Source organism: Hemiscyllium ocellatum, chromosome 22 (assembly GCF_020745735.1).
Source record: "Hemiscyllium ocellatum isolate sHemOce1 chromosome 22, sHemOce1.pat.X.cur, whole genome shotgun sequence".
Taxonomy (NCBI): domain Eukaryota; kingdom Metazoa; phylum Chordata; class Chondrichthyes; order Orectolobiformes; family Hemiscylliidae; genus Hemiscyllium; species Hemiscyllium ocellatum.
The window spans coordinates 53,174,123-53,194,864 of NC_083422.1; the positions used below are offsets into that span (position 1 = coordinate 53,174,123).

At 39.1% G+C, this 20,742-nt stretch overlaps 1 protein-coding gene across 3 annotated transcripts in view; it reads left to right on the plus strand.

Annotated features, from left to right (window-relative positions):
* r3hcc1l (R3H domain and coiled-coil containing 1-like) overlaps nucleotides 1-20,742 on the plus strand; it is a 173,654-nt gene that overhangs the window by 28,348 nt on the left and 124,564 nt on the right. For 2 of the 3 annotated variants that reach the window (XM_060842223.1, XM_060842225.1), the window contains exon 2: nucleotides 11,584-11,693. The exons of the other annotated variant lie outside the window; for it this stretch is intronic. Coding sequence is in view for 1 of the 2 variants with exons in the window: in XM_060842225.1 (XP_060698208.1) it covers nucleotides 11,584-11,693 (110 nt within the window). In the remaining variant the exon portion in view is untranslated. The remainder of the gene's footprint in view (nucleotides 1-11,583; nucleotides 11,694-20,742) is intronic. 3 annotated transcript variants of the gene reach the window in all.

Here is a 20,742-nt window from a genome sequence, read left to right on the forward strand (position 1 = left end):
TGTAATGAGAGAAAGCATGAATCAATGGTGTGGTTCATTGAGTGCCGCCTGACCATGCACAAGGTATCTTTTTTAAATTTGGAAGTTGTGAAGGAAATGCCTCAAGACACTTGGAGTTGATTTCTTTTTAAGTGAGGTAATTTATTGGAAAGCTTGATTGTTGTTCTATGCTGGTAGCATTAAAGATGCTATAAAAATGCAGGTGGTTATTTTCCATCCTGAAGTTTTGCCCTTGATTGCGTCCTCAGGATGACACCTCCTGTCAAGCAACATGCACACACTACTGAATTGATGTGTCAATGTTAGATAGAGCTTGAATTCTTGAATAATAGTATGGAGCTGAGGTTACCCCTTTAAGCTAGGGACTTATTTTGGTGCATTCATTTAATGCATTCTTTGAAGCAGAAAATTTGAGGTTAGTACTTGTATTCAGCTGTGTCATATTATTTAACTTCATACCTTCTGTAAAGCAGATTTTCCTTTAAGTTGAGACCTCTCTTGAGAATGGCTTTTTAAGGAAGATTTTGCTGATGATATTGTTTAACATTGCTGCTTCAGTTATGTTCTTTTCCCATTGAGGAAATTGAAATGCAGAAGGTGTGCATGTGCTTTGAGTCCCATTTATAACTTGTGTAAATCTTGGCACTGTAGAGAATTTATTTTTGCACAGGGCCAGTGGTAATATTGGTGTTACTGGACTCGGCTAATTTTGACATTGCATTAATATGTTAGCAAACTTAATGCCTTCTGGCCAGTGGAAATTGCAGTGAATGAGGAAGGATTTATCCAATCTGGAATTTTATTTTAATGTTTTTAATTCAGATTCTCCACCATATCAAGTCCATAGATTTGCTGCTAAACATCTGGAGAAACACACTTTAAAATTCAGAAAGATTGAGAATTTGGCTCCAAGGTTTGCACAGTATGCTGCAGGTGAATAGTCTTTAGATTATTGCAGGGCGTAAATTGTCTATGTTTGGCAAACAGCCGAATTAAAGAGGCGTTATATTAAGTGCAACTACATAATGTTGGATGATGAAATCACTCATTGCTTGACAAAAGCAAGCTCAGCATTTGGCAGACTCATCCGCAGACTTTGGAGAGAGTTTGCCTAAAGATGTTCTCAATCACTTCTATATGGCCTTGAGGTGTGGACAGCTTCCCAGTTTCACAAAGCACCCAAATGCATTCCACCTTCACTGTTTAAGGTGTACCTGAAGCATCTAGTGATGCGTCAGGTTTTTAACATGAAATGTAGGGGGCAACGTACCTGATATTGGAAGCATGCTCAGCAGAGCTTGGCTTTGCTGGGTTTAACTATGTAGTCACATGGAGGATTCTCATCTACAAAAGGCAGTACCCTCCAGACTGCTGAACTCAGGAACCTACATAACAGAGCACCCCAAACTCTTACACAAAAAACAATTTAAAGGCCTAAATGCTAGTTTCGAAACCTGCAAGTTGGGTCTCCATTAAGCCGAGAAAGAAGCACCCAGGGCAGATCAAAATAGAGACATGTCAATCTTCAAGCAATCTCAATGTTTGAAGAGAACAGAGTCAATCAAGCACACTGAAAAGTCAGTGCCCAGACCCACCCTTCCATCAATGATTTCATATGTAATGTGTTCAAGTCTCCCCATTTGCATGCCTGCCCATCAGATTTGCTATTTGCACAAAACGTATTGGACACCTTTTCATCTACTGCAAATCTGATCTTCATATATCTGCAGGTTTAAAGTTTTAAAAATTGAGGAAACTCAATTCTTGGAGTAGAAAATATGCAGTGCGGCAGCATCTAACATTGCGTGTATATAGTCTGCCATGTTTTCTATTTGTGAAAATCACAGTTTGAGGCTTTCATGAAAGACAGGATTTTAAAGTACATGCAAAGAAAGATTTGGTTTCATGTCATTAAACTAAAGTCATCAGCCTAATGAGCAACTGGCCTTCTTATTGAACTCTCATCTGTTGTAGTGATAGGAGAATTATCTGATTGCCAACACCATATTCAGAACCATGTGCTGTCCTTTAGAATGAGCACAGCAATATAGATAAAGTGGATAGGTGGTCAGCTCCTCCACTCTGCTGTGTCATGCAGGTCAGTCATGACCTGACTGAAACTAACTTTATTCAACTGCCTTGACTCCATATCCTTTTATTACATTGTTTAGCCACTTTGATCTGAAACAAAGCAGACTTTAATTGAGTTTTTGTGTACAGTGTTGAATTAAATCAACTTTTGGCCACTGTGTCATACATAGAATGCATCAATATATTTCTGTAAAGAAGACATCTTCAGAATAGAGAAAAATTTGTGGTTAGGTTTGCTGTTTTAGTTTGAGTTCTGAACTTAAGTTCTAGGTGATTAAAGAACTTGATTAGATTAGATTAGATTAGATTACTTACAGTGTGGAAACAGGCCCTTCAGCCCAACTAGTCCACACCGACCCGCCGACGCACAACCCACCCATACTCTTACGTTTACCCCTTACCTAACACTACGGGCAACTTAGCATAGCCAATTCACCTGACCCGCACATCTTTGGACTGTGGGAGGAAACCGGAGCACCCGGAGGAAATCCATGCAGACACGGGGAGAACATGCAAACTCTACACAGAGTGTCGCCTGGGTCGGGAAATGAACCAGGGTCTCAGGTGCTGTGAGACAGCAGTGCTAACCACTGTGCCACCGTGCCGCCCACTAATGATGTTACCACATTTTGTAAAAAGTGCCCTTCAGAAAAGTTGATTGCTGCAAAATTTTCACTGAGACACAGAGAAAGAGAATTCCATTGTAAAACTATTTTAAAATCTGCCTGTTATTCATCTGGCTTGCCTGGGCCCCTCTAGTAAATTAATCTTGCGCAAGCGTTTTGGAGTTTGTACTGAGAATGGCTGAAGATTGTATACATTGCCGATTATTTTTGTAATGTCTGATCTTCGGTCGACGTGCCAACATTATCCTTAGGGATGGTCTAAATGTCACATTTTCTTTAAATATCCAGTTGAAATAATGGATAGGGTATGGATTCATGATGGCTAAATTCTAATTTTTGACTTCCAAATGTGGGTTCTGCCTTAAGACATTCTTTTTGAACTTCCAACACAAGAATGAAGCTTTGTGACTGGTATTGTCATTGGTAACTGGTAGGATCTGAAGAGAATGTGTTAAGAGCCATTGGTAATGTGGTTTGTACTTTGATATTGCTATTTTGATATCCGCTAACGATGTGTGGTCATCTCATGTAGTCAGTGCCAGCATCAAAGCAGCGTTGTCAACTTTACTAAAAATGGCTATTGTGAATCTGGCAAGATTCCTGATATTCCTGAGTTGTTTTCTGGACCTGTCTCTGAAGCCAGCTTCACTAATACAGCAAATGCAGTGGTTAAAGTCCATGCACCTTTTTTGTTTCCCTTGAGTATTGTTGCTATTATGCAAAAAGTGCCAAGCACCAACCCTACTGAAGATTGCTTCTGTCATCCTTAGATGTTACGCTGATGACTGTTTATGCGAAAGTCTCTGTTTAATGGGAAGCTACAGCATTTGTTCCAGTATGTGTTAGAAATCTAGTAATTCAAGGACAGAGGCCGTGTCCCAGCAATGCAGTAAGTGAAGGTTGAAAATGTTTTGCCTTGATCTGCTGCTGCTTTACTTTCTAGGTGCAAGGTTAATTCATTTTTATTGATGAAACTATAGATTGGCTGTAATTTAAGGAAACATTTGACAAATTATTCCGTATTGCTAGGAAGCAAGTTATTAGTAGGAAATTATTTTACTGGCAGTGTATTAAAATGCTGTAAGTCTCATTCAAAGATTTGTGTGTTTTTATCCCTTCATTCTTTTCAAGATTTGAGAGATAGGTTTTGGAATTGCAAGGGAAAAGCTGATGTCAATCTAAATTCTCTCAAATGTCATTCAGTTTTTTCACAATTCTTGCAAACTTCTTGGAGAAAAGGGACTGCAGCAGGACTGCAGTATATGGCTGTTGGAATTATTTATGAGCCCATAAAAATTGTATTGCAACATTAAACGAAATTTGTCAAGAAATTGATGTACGTGAAGCATTATGCAAAAGTTAGAATGTGGTGACCTTATTTTTCAGGGGTAGACCTTGAGTAAAACAAAATCTGGACTTGGCCACATCCTTTTTGTTTTGTTTGCCAGTTTTTTTTCCCCACTATTCCTTAATGTATTTGCATAAGTATTCATCAGCAAATAGTTGATATTGTTCCTATGCAAGCATTGCCAGTGCATGTTAGTAAGTTAGTTGATTGTGGAAAAACTTGAGATTTTCTAATCAACCTGTCCAGATATGATGTTACAACCTCTGAAGCAGGTGGGATTTGAACTTATGCCCCTGGTTCAGAGATAGGGACACTACCACAGTGTCGCAGGGTACCATATGAAAGACTTGATAATGTGTGGTTCAACAGTGCTCAGCTGATTCCATGCTTACGTGTTTCAACAGTGGTCATTGCTGTTCAGGAGCATAAGTTATACTTTTAAAAAATTATTTTTATGGGATGTGCCTGTCACTGGCAAGGCCATCGTTTGCTGCTAATCCCTAATTGCACTTGAAAGACTTACAAAATTTACAAACAAATAAGCAGCAGCAGTGGGCCATTCAGCTCCATGAATCTGCTACACTATTCAACAAGATCATGGCTGATCTGTTTCTGTTTTGGATTGCACATTCTCATCTCCTGATAACTATAGATTGTTGTTAGGAAAGGCCTTAAAATATTCAACAGTTGCTTTCACTGCCTTCTGAGACAAAAATCTCAAAGTTGCACAACCTTCTGATTTCTCCTCATCTGTCTTAAAAGTGATGGATAATTTCAAAACTCTCACTCCAAGTTCTGGACTCTCCCACAAGCGGGAACATCACTTCCACATCCACTTTAAGATCATTCAGGGTCTTATATTTTTAATCAATCAGTTCAAACATGTTACAACACTCTTCTGAAGGAGATAGGTCCTGAGCGTGGATTTTCTGGCCAACATTTATGGACATTGCCACCACATGATCTTTTATACTTCTGTCAAGTTATTCCAGTGAAATCAAGTCCAGTCAGTCCAACCTTTTCTCACAAGATAACTTGTTTATTTCAAGTATCAATCTAGCAAACCATCTCTGAATCACCTCCAGTACATTCTCATTTCTTGCATGAGACCAAAACTTCTGAGAGGTACAAGGTGTGGTTTAGCCAATGCCATGTCTAACTTAAAGGGAATTGAATATATTAATATTCCATTTGCTGCCTGAAGTACTTGCTGCATCAGCATAATTTTTGAGACTCATGCAATAGATCACCTAGATCCTTCCACACCTTGGAATTCCACACTTATTTTCTTTGTTTTGCATTTTTGTATTCTTCCTTCCAAAGTGAACAATGTAACTTTTCCCTGCAAGCAACTCCATCTGGCAAATATATGTCCACTCACTTAACTTGTCCATGTGCAACGTCCTTGTGCTTCCTCCATACATAAAATTTGAGGCACCAGTGCAGACCCCTGCAGAAAGTAATTTGCAACAGCCTGCCAAATCAGGAAAAGAATTATTTATACTTACTATGTTGTCCACCAGCCAGCCAATCTTCTATTAATGCTTGTATATTCCAACTTTCTGTTCATAAATTCAACTTGGAAATCACATTTAAATTCCACCATCTGCTATGCTGGGGTTGACTCATTGTCCTCTGGGAATTAATAATGCTTTCTCACCAACTTGTTCAGAGATATTATTATACACCTTTAGAGCGGGCGTGACTGAAAATCTGGGTCCCCTGGGTCAGAGGTAGGGACACTGCCACAGGACCACAAGAAACCCATTAAATATTAGCTTGAGATAGTAGATTACTAATGCAGTAACAGACCCAACTCCTGTAAAAATTGATTGCCCCTTTCCTAGCTTGAGTCTGAGGCCAATGAAATCAATCCAGAGGAGATGACTAGGCACAGACCAAGGCTAGAACACACAGATCCTATACATTTGTTTCTCATCTTCCATGAAGCACAGGTTGGATCATATGGCTGAGGAATTTGGTGACCGTTTGGTGTGCTGTAAACAGTGCAGCTCATCGTGGTAATTTCATTACTATGAATTAAATCATTGTCCACTTCCTGTGTCATTCTGCCAGATGTGGTATAAGGTCCTTGGCCTAGGCATCACAATGAATCCTAGCTTTGTTAAAGCCTGTGACAGTTCCACTTTTCCACATTGCCCACTTCCTCCCCAATTCTCTTTAAAGATAATTCAGAGTTAAATGTCTGCCACTGGAAGTTGCATATTTGTTTTGATCAATGAGCACTTGCACTCAGGGCTGTCTATTGAAGACAGATATCAACTTATCATTTGAACGAATTTTGAACTGAGTAGTAGGAAGTATAAAGAACAACCTATGGTGTGTGGTTGCTACTTCTGTTTAAAGAAGGGAATATTAATTTAGTTTGGGTTTAGAATTCGCATCCATGCAGGTAGGTTTTAATGTGACTGATGTGTTGTCCTGCCCAGTGCCTTTGCTACAGTGTTTTTGAAATGGTTTCACTTCATTGTGAATTTCATTGACTCTGAGTGGGTTGGGTGGGCTTTCTACTGGATTGCAGAACACATGCTACCAGTCCTGCTTTATTCCCTAAATTGTCATTTTTGACAAGCCAGCGCAACCAGCTTTTGAGAAATGATATAGTGTTAATGAAGGTTACTGGCAGCATCAGGCATATTTTTACATATTTATTAAACAATAGTTATTAGGTAAATAATGAGAACTTACTGACACAGATTTCTCACTTGCTATCTAGGGGGAATTGAATTATCAGGAGACTTAAGTTTTGAGAGTGCACTCTGAGTTGGGCTGGTGGTTTCTGGGATGATGTCATGTGATACAGTAACAAATCCTGCAACGTTGACACTACTGTAGTATGAAGTGAAAGTGGAATACAAAATCTCTGCACTTTTTAAAGCTGAATGGTTTTAATTATATAATCACTCAGGACCTTAATGTGATAGGATTTTTATGATCCTTTTCCTATAACTACAAACTCAATAATGCAAATCCTCCTGGTTGGTAGGTTTTGCATCTTACTGAATCCTCCCTTTTTAAATGATTATATCTCAAATTTCCAGGAAGTGGCAGTCATTTGGTAGCATAAACTGGCCTGCAACAGAAAGCAAATGCTATTTAATTTTTATTAATGTTAAATTTCAGAGAATTTAAGTTATTTCATAATTATTGAGCCAGCTGCTACTTAATTCTGCGTGCATTTGTTATTGAAAAATCCAGATTAAGGTTTAGTGCAGGTAACACAATCGAAAAGGTGAGAAGAATCAAAAGCTTAGTGCTGAAATCTTGAACTGCATTAGTAACTACTTTTTTGCACTAAGGTAATCAAAAGCGCACTAAATCCCAAAATGCAAAACCAGCACTTAAAGGAGTGTCTTAAACATTGGATGGACTGAATGCAAAATAAATTCTGGCCTCAAAACCAAAAGACTGTGGGGGTTGGAAGTGGGGTTATTAATTGCAGTTTTAAGATGCAGGGAATGAAGAAATTGAAAATGGCACATTAGGTTTTAATCAGAACACAAAGGGGGATTCAAATAGAGTGAAGAGTGTAATTTGAAGGTTGGAACATGAAGCAATCACCATAGTTATCTTGATAAAATAGTGGTGTTTTGAGATTACTTGTTTTGATATAAATTTGTGTAATGTACTATGTGTGTCACAAGCATTTTTAGTTTTACGTGTGTTGCTAATTTAATGCTATGCATTTTATGTAGATTTATAAGCTGGTACTTTGGATTTCCTTGCACTTTTTCCATAGGTTATGCACCTGCTGTATCCCAGACTTCTATCACTATTGCTGTCAATGAGGATACATACAGTAACAGCCTAGGAATTACTGAACAAATTGCTTCCTTTCACCATGCCCTGTGGGGAACTCCTGGCCCTCCGGGTGGGACTTCGGTATTGTTGTGCATGCAACATCCATGGCCCAACAGGACGCTAACTTGCTGAACAGTTCAGAGAACGTCTCTGGGGCATCCGCACCCAACAGCCCCACCAGCCTGTGGCCAACCACTTCAATTCCCCCTCGCAATCTGACAAGGACGTGCAAGTCCTGGACCACCACCACTGCCAAATCCAAACTACCTGACGCCTGGAGGAAGAAAGGCTCATCTTCAGCCCTCGGAACCTCCAACCTTATGGCATCAGTGTGGATTTCACCAGTTTTCTCATCTCCCCTTCCCCCACCTTATCCCAGATCCAACCTTTCACTGCCCTGTTGAACTGTCCTACCTGTCCATCTTCCTTCCCACCTATCTGCTCCACTCTCCACTCCAACCTATCACCTCCCAAGCTACCTTCCTCCCACCTCTTCTTATTCATCTCTCAGCCCTCTTGCCCCCCCCTCCCAATGAAGGACTGTTGCCTGAAACGTCGACTCTCCTCCTCGAATGCTGCATGACTTGCTGTGCTTTATCAGTGCCACATTTTTTGACTGTTCCCTATAATCCTTGTTGTTATTAAAGATCTATCTTCTCTGTAAGTTTAGTAGTACCTTTTACCTATGCATGGATGTAACATAAAATTGGAATTTTCTTTCTGAATTCTTGTTCAAAATTTTGTTATTTTAGTTCAGTAGTTCCCCTATTGGTAAAAGAGAATTTGCATTTAAGTACATCTTTCATGACCTCGGCATATCACAGCCTCTTTGCAGCCAATGAGATACATTGTTTTTGAACTGATGTCACTGCATTGCAAAAAATTGGGATTGATCTTGAGTATTATTTGTGATTGGGTTGTTATCTTTTGAACTTTCTGCTAATGAAGTCATTGTAATGTGTTTCTCACAATCTGATCACTTTTAAAGTTGAAAAGGGTAGAGCTTTAGTCTTTCATTGATGCAGGTTCTGAAGATTTTGTGCTGCTCTCGGTGAATCCTCATCATCTCAAAGTTAGCGAGTTTTGAGAAGATTTGTAGCTCAGGTTGAGATTCTGGATGTAGGTTTGCACACTGAACTGGAAATGAACCTTCCAACTCAGTGAGCAAACCTCATCCTCATCTCAGTGTTTTGTTTTAATTCACTCATGGGATGTGGTCATCATTGGTCAGGCCAGTATTTATTGTCCTTCCCTAGTTACCCTTGCAAAAATGGTGAGTTGCCTCCTTGAACTACTGCAGTCCATTTGTTGTCAGTAGACACACATTACTGTTAGGGAATTCCAGGATTTGATCTATCTTTACAAACTATGAAATACTTTAAAATTGTCATCACTGATTCAATTTAGCAAGCATAATAACAGTTTGCACTCAGCAAGCTTATTGTTACCTTTCTGTTTTTAATTCTGAATGCATGTACTGAGCCCCACGGTACCTGTTTGCTTTTTTGCTAACTTTATTCTCGTCCTTTTGAGTCAGGGGCTCGTCGGCTGCTTCCCGTTCTTTGCCTGTAGCAGGTGGTACTTTTGATCCAATGCTGGGCATGCCTCAAAATTGATTCCTCCATAATAAAAACTCAAAATACCAGAAACACTTAGCAGAGATGGCAGTGGCTGTGGAGTTAGAAACAATTAACATTTCAAGTTTGTGAGGTTTTGTCAGAACTGGACAATGTTAGAGGTGGCTTTGGTTTTAAGTAAGTTTGAGATACTGGATAGTTATTTTTACTAAACACTAAATAAAATGTGAACTTTTTCAAATGATAATTTTCATCAATTCATCTGGTGAAAGTTCTAGATTTCAGCTGGAGGCTTAAAGAAAAGCATTGATTTTTTTCATGCATTGTATATACAATCTTTTCAGAGCCTGAATTGCACATCTGGTTATGGATCCCTGCTGAACAGAGAAGCTGTATACCTACAGCATGCTTTGTGTATGGCTCCCCAGAGAACTCTAATGTAGGTTTGTAGATGTAACTGAGACTGATAACGGTCATAATGTCTCCCTTACGTGGATAAAATTCTGTGAATTTTTAGATAAATACAGATAAAATGTTCAAGTTTCAAAGAGTTCTAACTTCGTGATCAGAATAGCTTCTGAGATTGTTCGCGTTTGCTTACATTGCTTTCTTACAACTTATCGTATTACAATTGGTAAGAGCCCCATCAGTTCCAAAGTGGGAACCTTTATGACTGTTTTCTTGCCAGTTGAAGGGCTTGTAGAGAACTGTAAAGAAATGAGTAATACTAATCTTGGCAACAATTAACATTTGTAATATTAAAGGAGAGTAAGCTTTGTAAAGCTGCAGAGTCCTAACTAAAATAGCTGTGCTCGTTTGAAAATTCAGTGCAGTTATCTGCAGTGTTTAAATAAAAAGGAAAATGGGGTTATTACAAACTGATCTTACTGAGGGGCTCAAATGACAGAGGTCTGAACACTGATGTAAGATTCTAGGTTTTTAAAATTCCTTTTAATACATTAATATAATCAGTGCAGTATCTCAAAAACGTTCCTTCAACAGCATCTGCTGAACATGCAGTTTCTGCCACCAAGGTGGACAAGGCAATAGATGCAAGTAAGTGCCACCATCTGCAAATACATTTCAGAGTCACGCGCCATTGCCATTCCTACCATGTCATTGGTTCAAAACTCTTATATCCTAGTTGCATTATGCCTGTCCATATACCCCAAGCTCTACAACTCCAGGCACATTTCAACCACTACCTCCAGGGAGGTTAGATAACCAGTAATGGCCAAATCACATGAAAGATTTTTTTTAAAAAGCTATAACAACATTTAAAAATTAACCACTTTGTGCTAGGGGCTTAGAAAGGGCAGAATTTCTTAGGTACACTGGGATGGTTTCTTGAAACAATATATAAATAGTCCAGCTAGGGGAGGGGCTATACAAGACCTTGTACTGGGAAATGAATCTGGCCCGTGAACCAGTGATCACTGGGGGAACATTTTGGGAGCAGCGATCATAAATCCATAAGTTTTAAGATCATAAATCCTAAGAGTAAACCCATCTTTAGGTGAATGTGCTAAATTGGTGGAAGACAAATTACTATGGATTAGGCACGAACTGGAGGTGTTAGATTGGAAGTGGCTGTTTGAGTGTAATTGCACATCTGTCATGTGGGAGTCTTTTAAAAGATAGTTGGTCAGAATTTAGGACCACCTAGTGAGGATGAAAGATCAGGAAGAAGGAAAGAACTTAAGTAATGGGCTGTGAGGGCCGAAAGGAGCCATGAAATATACTTGGCAAGTAGGATTAAGGAGAATCCCAAGGCATTTTGTATGTATATTATGAGCAAGCAAGTACTTAAGTAAAGGGTAGGTCAACTTGTGCACAAAAGAGGGAATTTATGCATGGAGTCAGAGTAAGTGGATGAGGTTCTTGATGAGTACTACTCATTGTTTTCTCCTTAGTGAATACCGAAAGAGATGGTGGTAAAGTTAGGGAGGAATATGTTGATATTCTAGGCCATGTTGATATCAAGAAGGATTTGGTGTTGAATGTCTTGAAAAACACACTTATGATAGATAAGTACCTAAGCCCTAATCTCACCTAGCATCATAAGAGGGACAAGGGTGGAGATTGCTGTGACCTTGACAAATCTTTATTTCTTCTTTAGCCATAGACGAACTCTCAGAAGACTGGAGACTAGCCACCACTGTTCCATTGTCTAAGAAGGGCAACAGGGATAATCCAAGAAGTTATAGGCCAGTGAGCCATGCATCAGTGGTAAGAAAATTATTGGATCAGATCCTTAGGGGCAGGGTTTACTCGCATTTGGAAAAGAATGGACTTGCTGGGAAAGTCCTGTCTCTCAAATTTGATTCCGTTCTTAGAGAAAGTGATGAAAATGCCTTGAGGGTAGCGCGGTGGATGTTGTCTACATGGACTTCGCAATGCTGGTCCAGAAGATTAAGTCATATGGGATCCAAGGTGGGTTGGTAAATTGGATTCAAAATTGGCTTGGTCAGAGAAAATAGAAGGTAGTTGTAGAGGGGTCACAAAATTAGAAATTGCTGAAAAAGCACTGCCAGTCTGGCATCATCTTTAGAGAGAAAGCAGAATTAACATTTTGGGTTCAATGCCCCCTTTTCAGAATGGTTCTGAAGAAGGGTCACTGGACCCAAAACATTAAGTTCGCTTTCTTGCCACACTTGCTGCCAAACGTGCTGAGTTTTTCCAGCAATTTCTGAGTATATTTCTGATTTCCAGTATCTTCAGTTGCGAAGGAGTTTTTTTTTCTTGAGTGGAGGTCTGCGAACAGTGGTGTTCTGCAGGAATCCATACTGGTGCCTCTGTTGTTTTTAATACATGTAAATGATTTGAATGAAAATGTACGTGGTCTGTTTAGTAAGTTTGCAGATGACATAAAAAGTGATGAAGCCCTGTATAGTGAGGAATGCTGTCGAAGGTTACAGCAGGATGTAGATAAGTTGGAAAGTTGGGTGGTGAAATGGCAGGTGCAGCTTTTGCCGGACAAGGGTGAGGTGATACATTTTGGGATGTCATATGTAAAAGGAAAGTATGCAATAAATGGTAGGACCCTTAGGAGCAGAGGGATCATTGGGTGCAAGTCCATAGCTCCCTGATGTAGCAACACAATTGGATAAGGTGGTAAAGGTGTGGAAGGCACACTTGCCTTCATCGGTTGGGGCACTGAGTACAAAGGTTTGCAAGTCATGTTGCAGCTGTATAAAACTTCAGTTAGGTTATATTGGAGCAGTGAGAGAGATTCTGGTCGTGACTCTATAGAAAGGATGTGGAAGCTTTGAAGAGGGTGCAAAAGCAGTTTACCAAGACTTTGCCTGGATTGGGGCGAATTAGATGTAAAGAGAGGTTGGACAAACTTGGATTGTTTTGGTGAAAGCACCAGAGGCTGAAGAACAGCTGCTAAAAGAATATAAATTTGAGAGGTGTGGATAATTGGAGTCTTTTTCCCCAGGGTGGAAATGCTAAAATATTAGGGGGTATAAGTTTAATGTGAGAGGGAGAAAGTTTAATGACAAGTTTTTTATTTTACACAGAGGGTTGTAAGTGCCTGGGGAGGTACTCGAAACAGAATAGTTAGCAAAATTAAAGAGGCATTTAGACAGACACTTGAACAGGTGGGGAATAGAGGAATATGGATCATTAGTTTGGAATGGTAGCGGATGGTCAGTGATGGAGGGCCATTGGGCCTGTTACTGAATTGTTCTGTGGTCTGTGTTCTATAATTCCCTAATTTCCTCATACCTAGGGATCTATTTGGTATACAGATAGATTGGGCTGTTGGGCTGCTGCAGAAAGCAATTACAAATTAATTGTATCAGCCTGGACCTGGAGTCACGTTATGGCTCAGACTAAGAAAGAACAGCTTTCCATGATTTTTTTTATAATAAGCTGACATCATGTTCAGTTTTGCTGGAAGCAGTATTTGTTTCCAGAATGCAAACTGAATTCAAATGATCAAATTGTTCAGGTAGGGTTTGAACGTTCTTGCTCTGGATTGTTAATTCTAGATTACTGACCTAGTGACATGTCTAATGTCCTGCTTGAACTATGTGTGCCCTAAGCTCCTGATTACACCAACATATTAGGGACTTGTTAGGGACCATACTTTGCAGAGAAACCTCTATTTATAATACGTTTTAGCAGACTCTTTTATCATGCAATTTGATGCTGGTTTACAGCAAATATGCCCTTAATTTTAGAACATTGCTGCAATGTTGTTACCTTTTTGTCTTTCTCTTCCCCTATCGAGTCTGTAGATTTTTTTCTAACTCTGTTTGAGATGGGGTTTAACATTAGTGGTTTTTTAAAATTTATTTTGTGATATGTGGGTGTGTTGGCTAGCCAACATTTGTTATCCATCCCTAGTTGCCCTTGAGAACGTGGTGGTGAGCTGCCTCCTTGAACCGCTGCAGGCTACCTGTTGTAGGTTGACTACATTGCCATTAGGTTGAGATGAAAGTTGCAAGTATGGCTTATCAAAAGTTCCATTTGACCCATCAAGTAGAATTCTACCCACGCACCATCTATTTAGTAAACATTTTCTGCAGGGCATGAATCTCAGTCTGCAAACTTCCTGCATGTTTTCCATAATTTCTGGGCACTTCTGGTCAATATGTTATGCATTGCTAAGTCAAAGCATTCTGTTCAATTTTGCTGCATCTGCACTTGTGCTGTCGTTGTGGACAGTTGGTGAATGTACAAAGTGGATTTCTGAAACATGTTAACTCTGTCACAATGTTATTTAGGGAGAAAAATCTCTTTTCCTCAACTAATTGTTGGCAGTGCCACAGGCACTTTACCAGCATTCTATAAAGATTTTTATTGTTTGATCTCCATATCCAATGAATAACTGCAGATAACAAGCAAATAAAATTTTTTTGGAAAATGAATGGAAATGAATACTAATTTTAAGATGGTTGAGCCAACATATCAAGATCATGGGGATAGAATTTTTACACTAAAACAGAATTTGTGAAACAGTTTTCCGATTATAGTAAAAATCCAATAATCCCGTGTGCAAGTCATAGAAAAGCACATTTTACCTGTGTAAATCAACGTGACCCATTGCTGCTGCTGCTTGTAGCTTCTGTCAGTAGATATGCTGTCATGGTGTGGCACATCCTTCTGTCTTTTGCCATCCTGTAAATCCATGATAGCTGATTTGCAACTTCTCTGTGACATCCATCATCCCATGCAATTCAATTGACCACTCTTTCTGTGGATTTCCACTTTGTTCCTGGAAGTGATCTCTGTAGCTTTTCTGTTCTGGTCAAATGGCCAAACATTGACGCTTTACATTTCTGGATATCTCTTTTTAGAATTTTTTTTTGCTCTTGCAATTTCAAATATCATCTAACTTGCCTTATGATCATTATATATGGCATTTTTAGCATGAATCTGAGCTATATTTCAAAGGCTTCTGTATTCTTCCATAGATCTTTACATATTTTCCAGGTTTCTGAGGCAAACTGGGAACTAGATAAAATGTAGGAACTTGTGAGTTTTTCCTTGTTTATAAGCTTGAGTTTATATCTTGTTAATGTTTCTTGCATCCTCTCAAAAGTGTTTGTGGCTCCCTCAGTCTTCCTAACTTCTGCATCATGTCTCCAATCTTCTGTGTCACTTTCCTAATTAGACAAAATTTCTCCAGTGTGGCACCATCCTCTTCAATTTCCACTTTAGTTTCTTCTCACTGCCCTTAAGTCTCTGTGGTGTTCTCAATCAATATTCTAAATTTCTTGATTTCACTCAATGAATGATAATTTGTAGGGCCTCCTCTGCAAATAGTACTGTGTTATTAGCGTAACACAACTTTGTTTATTATTTTGATTTTTATATTTGGAAGTGCATCTAATTCCTGAATATTTGTTCTGGGTACAGATTGAATAATTTTGGTGACAGTGCACACAGCTTTGTTTTAATCTTTTCTCTTGGTACCTCTCTGGTTATCCCACTTTTAACCTGATGCACACTATTTGGTTCTCAATAAAGCCTCTGGATAAATCTTTCATCTTTACCATGAATGTCACATTTCAGTCATTGTTCTATTAATTTTGGTGATAAAAATGATGGAATGCTTTAATCATTGTCTATGAAGCATATGTAAATATTTTAATGTAAATATTCTGATGATGCTGCCATCCATGGACTGCCTCTAACATTCTCCTTTTTTTTTCTCAACCGAGGGGTCTCTACCCTTTGTGATTGACAGCTTTCAGCTGTGTCTAACTCATCTCCTGCACTTCTGCCCTCACATCTTCTCCTTCCTCCTGAAACAATTATAAGGTTCCACTGGTCCTTTCCACCTCACTAACCTCTACATTCAAAGGATCATCTGCCATTTCCACTACTTCCAGCAGGATGCCACCACCAAACTCCTCTTCTCCCCTCCACTGCTGGCATTCTGTGGAGACATTTGCCTTGTTAAAACCATCTGCTTCATTTCCAACACTCCTAACGCTTCCTCACTATTCCATGGCCCCTTCCCATGCATTCTCAGCAGGTGTAACACCTGCCTGTTCACCACCTACCTCCCCACTGTCCAAGGCCCCAAACGTATTTTCCAGGTGATGCAGCATTTTACTTGTACGACAATTAAAGTCTAGTTCATTGCATTTGCTGCTCACAATGCAGTTTCTTTTACATTAGTGAGACCAAATGCAGTCAAGAACTGCTTTATGGAATACCTCCGTTCTGTCTGTGGGAATGACGCTGGCCTCCCAAATGTTTGCCATTTGAATAAACCACCTTGCTTTCATACTTTCATTTTTGTCCTGAGCCTGCTGCAATGTTTTAACAAAGTACACTATAAACTTATGGAACAGCATCTCATTCTCCACTTAGAAGTTTTACAGCATAGAGATCTCAATATTAAATTCCATAAATTCAGAAACTTATTGCATTCTGTTTGTTCTCCATTTTTCTTGCATTCTCTTCACTCCATCTTCAATAGCCTTGTCTTGTTTACTTTCCTCAAGTAGACAGCACACATTATCTCACTTTCAGACCTGAATTTACACCCCGTTTCATATCTCTTTCTCTTCCTCCATAATTAATAACCTTTTGTGTTTTGGACTGGGTCTCTGCCTGTCAAAAGTACTAAAATAAATTCTTGCACCTCTCAGTTCTGCAGAAGAGTCATATTAGTCTCAAAAAATTAACTGTTTTTATCACCACAGATGCTGCCAGACTAGCTGAGCTTCTCCAACATTCTCTGTGCTTGTTTCAAGGTCTGCAGTATTTTGCCTTCATTTAAGTTAATATCCTCATTTACTTCTGAATATTTGTCAAAGATTGTTCTTAGATTAAACACTGGCCCCTTCTACTTCAGGTCTAAATCTCGAATATTCCAACTGTATTCGCTTAAAATGTATTACTATTCCTTTTAATTATAATTTTCAATCACCAATGCAATAACTCATTCAGCTTATAGTTTTAAAATGTTTGTTTGTACTCCATTGGTTTCAGTTTCTTAGACAATGAGAAATGACTGTCTCCAGTCACTTTGGTATGTTTTTGATCACGCATTTCTGTTATCACTTAGACTTCTTTCTTCAAGGGATTTTAGTTGTTATTTCATCTATGCCTAGAGCTTTTCAAGTAATCATCAATTTCAAAGGATTCTGATATAATATTTTGTCCAATATTTAGCTCTATCTTAAAAGACTCTATTTATATTCTCTTCATCTTTTTGGTACTGTATCCCTTTCAAATAATGCTTCACCATCTGTCTTTTATGCACCCACTATTTGTTCTTTTTTCAATTTGTCAAAAATTTCATGTCTTTAGGTGTAATTATAAATGGATACATCAAGGTGGGTGGGATCCTGGAGCATTAGCTAAAAATCTCAAAAAGTTGATTTGATGAAAACAGCGCTTGATTCAGTTAATCATCATAAAAGTATTCCTGAACATAATCCATGTAGAGTTCCAACACTGCCGTGGTAATGATCTAACTGCAATCTAATGCTTATTCAGTGTTTGATCATCACAATTGCTAACTAGACATGCAATTATTGTTTTCAATCCATTGTTTCCTTCTGTCTTCTATTGGTTCAAGTGATCAGTCTTCATGCATTGGGCTTTTGCATCAGGTGATATATTCAGTGACTACCTTCCTTTCATAAGTTGCATTTGACGTAATCTGCAGATGGTGCCCAGGAAGGAATGTTTCATAAGTTGCTGCATTGCACATTGATTTTGCAGTGCACCATGGTATAGTCTTCAAATTTCCATTGACTTTCTATGGACTCCTTTTTTTAAAAGTCACAGAGTAACCCTTGCAGTGTTCTCCCCATTGAATGTGCCTGACAATGTAAAAGTAAACTTTGCACTGCCAAGCGGTTTGAAATTTGGTCCTGCTTGTATGTTGGAAAGAGCAGGAGATGACACATCACCTTGTCTGGGTATGCTGGGTAAGATAACAAAAGGGCACAATGTAACTATCTTCCCTTTAAAATGTGTTAAGGTGCAGAAATAGTTACATGTTGCACTTGTAAATTAGACTTAACTGTGGTACTGCTGGTATCTTTTAACGCAAAGTGATGTGCTTTGAGTATTAGTATAATCAATGCTACTACTAATTATTGATTTATCACCGAACAATTTAGCCTTTATTTAAAGGATGAATGCTAATAGAAAACTACAAATATGGGAGAAGAATTTAAAAAGGGTATATAATTGCTTTTCTCATTCTGTCTGCTGTATGAACATTCATGCATTTCATATGGACCTCCCAAACAGACCTGGCAATTAATATGATCTATCTCTAATGTCTTTCTGTAGAAACAGTTCACTCCGAAGTGAAAAATATTAGTTGGTACTTGTGGCTTGCATAGAAAGGACTACAACTTATTGTCTGTCTTTGAATGAACTCCATCTCAACAGCAAGACCATTTTTTTTCTTCTAACTTTATTTCTTTCTTGGCTTCCTTATTTGTGGTTACCTCAGTCTCGTTTGACTAGCTCCACCATCAGTTTAGTGCACAACATTAGTTTTCATGTATCACCTGATGAGTCTTACAGTCCATGTCACTCTTATTTGCGAGTCAGCAGTTTCTTTCATGGGTCCCTGGCGCTGAAATTACTGCCAACGTAACTTTAGCAACAATGCACAGCTATAGTTTAATGTTAGTGCTAGCTCGCTGTCTCTGGCCACCCAGTAAGACAGCATTTGAGAGAGATTGGGACTATCCCATAACACACACGAAATAGCCATATAATAGCTCCAACTAATGTATGGACTATGATTTAAACAATTCAAATAAATGACATTGTTCATGTGGGCTCTCACTCCATTTTTCTGCACGCATTGCCAAATTGGAATATTTCTGAAAATTGTTCTTTTGAAAGATGTTGCTTCGGATTTTGAACACAGCAAAAATGTCTTTTGGAGTATTGATTCAGTTAAGTTAAAGCCAGGAAACATTGTAAACTAAAATAGCTCCAAGCCTATATGTCGTCAGTGGAATAGAACCAACATGTCTAATTTTCAAATGGCTGTATGCTGCCAAATTCATTATTTGAATAGTATTGATCATGTGCTTACAGTGTATTGTGCCATAGACAGATTATTTTAGATCAAAAAAACATTCTTTGGTTCTCTGCCTATGTGCATTACTAAATGCATGCCCTTACTGTTCATCCTGTCTAGGTAAATTATATTTACCATGGTAGTAGAGGGCCAGATTACTAATAAAAGCTTAAGTGACCTAGAAAATTGCTGAAGTCATAACTGCAGCATATTCTCAACCCATTTGGGACAAAATATCTGTCATATCTGCAAAGTTTTAGTGTCTGTCATTAATCGCAAGTATATACCTATTTGCACGCTACAGTAGGTGTCCCTGCAGCTTTTTCTATTTATAGTTAGGGAAGGTTTCCCAGCTGTCAGTTTAACACCATGCAGTTAGACAGTTTCTCGCATGTAACAAACAAGTGATCAAAAGTTAGCAAGCAGCAATTGGTAGAGAAGCTGAGGGCTGATATGATTGAAGTCTTCAAGATATTAAAAAGAAGGAACAGTAGATAAAGATAAACTATTTCCATTGATTGGGGATTCTAGGAGGCATAGTCTAAACATTAGGGCCAGATGTTCAGAAGGGATCTTAGGAAGCATTTCTAGCAGCCTCGGTGTTCATAGTAGTGTTTGAATCTCTCTCCCACAATGGCAGTGATGCTAAATTCGTTGTTAATTTCAAATCCAAGATAGATTGTGCCTTGGTGGCTCAGTGGTTAGCACTGCTGCGTCACAGCACCCGGGACCTAGGTTCGATTCCAGCCGCGGACTGCCTGTGTGGAGTTTGCACGTTCTCCCCGTGTCTGTGTGGGTTTTGTCCGGGTGCTCCGGTTTTCTCCCACAGTACAAAGATATGCAGATTAGGTGAATTTGGCCATGCTAAATTGCCCATAGTGATCAGGGATGTGTATGTTAGGTGCATTAGTAATAGGGTAGGGGTCAGTTACTCTTTGGAGGATTGGTGTGGACTTGTTGGGCAGAAGGGCCAGTTTCCACACTGTAGGGATTCTATTCTATTCTAAAAGCTAAGTGTCAAGGAATATGGGCCAAGGGCAGGAATGTGGAGTTAGGCCTCAGATGAGCCATGATCATTATCAATGGCAGAATAGTGTCGAGAAGCTATGGGGCCTACCCCTGTTCCTGTGAGATGTTTGAAGGGTGGCTTGTCATGTTCTGAGTAAGCTCTAGAAGATGTGGAGAACTGATCTGGAAGAGGGATTAAAAAGAGAGTTCCCAAGATGTTGATTTAAGGTTCTTCTACTCAGTGAAGTAAGGTGAAAGGGTTTGTTCAGGCACAAATTCAATGACTAAAACAGAGCTGGCATGGAGTAAAACTGTGGAGCTGCTCCTATTGCTTTCCTACTGTGCAAACTATTGTCAATGCATGTCACATTTGCTAGTCATGTGCTGTGCTCTGCCATCTACTGCATCTCATTTGCAGCACTTTGTGACATCTGTCATTTGACTATGCCATCCATGGCTGCCCCCTCACTCTGCTGTCCTCCACTTTTGTTCTCCAGAAGAGAATTCTGTAGCTTTTTGCATGTGATGGCCAGAATACTGACTGCTTTTCTGGATGTTACTTTTTAGAGTTTTTTTGTTGCTCCAATTTACGTACCTCCTTGTCTTATGATCTGTATATGGATTTCTTTTAAGCATACATCTTAGCAACCACCGTTCATAGTCCTCCATTTTCTTCCATAGGTATTTACTTAGTGTTCATATTTCTGAGGCAGAGGGGAAAGTGGATGAAATGTGGTATCTTATGAA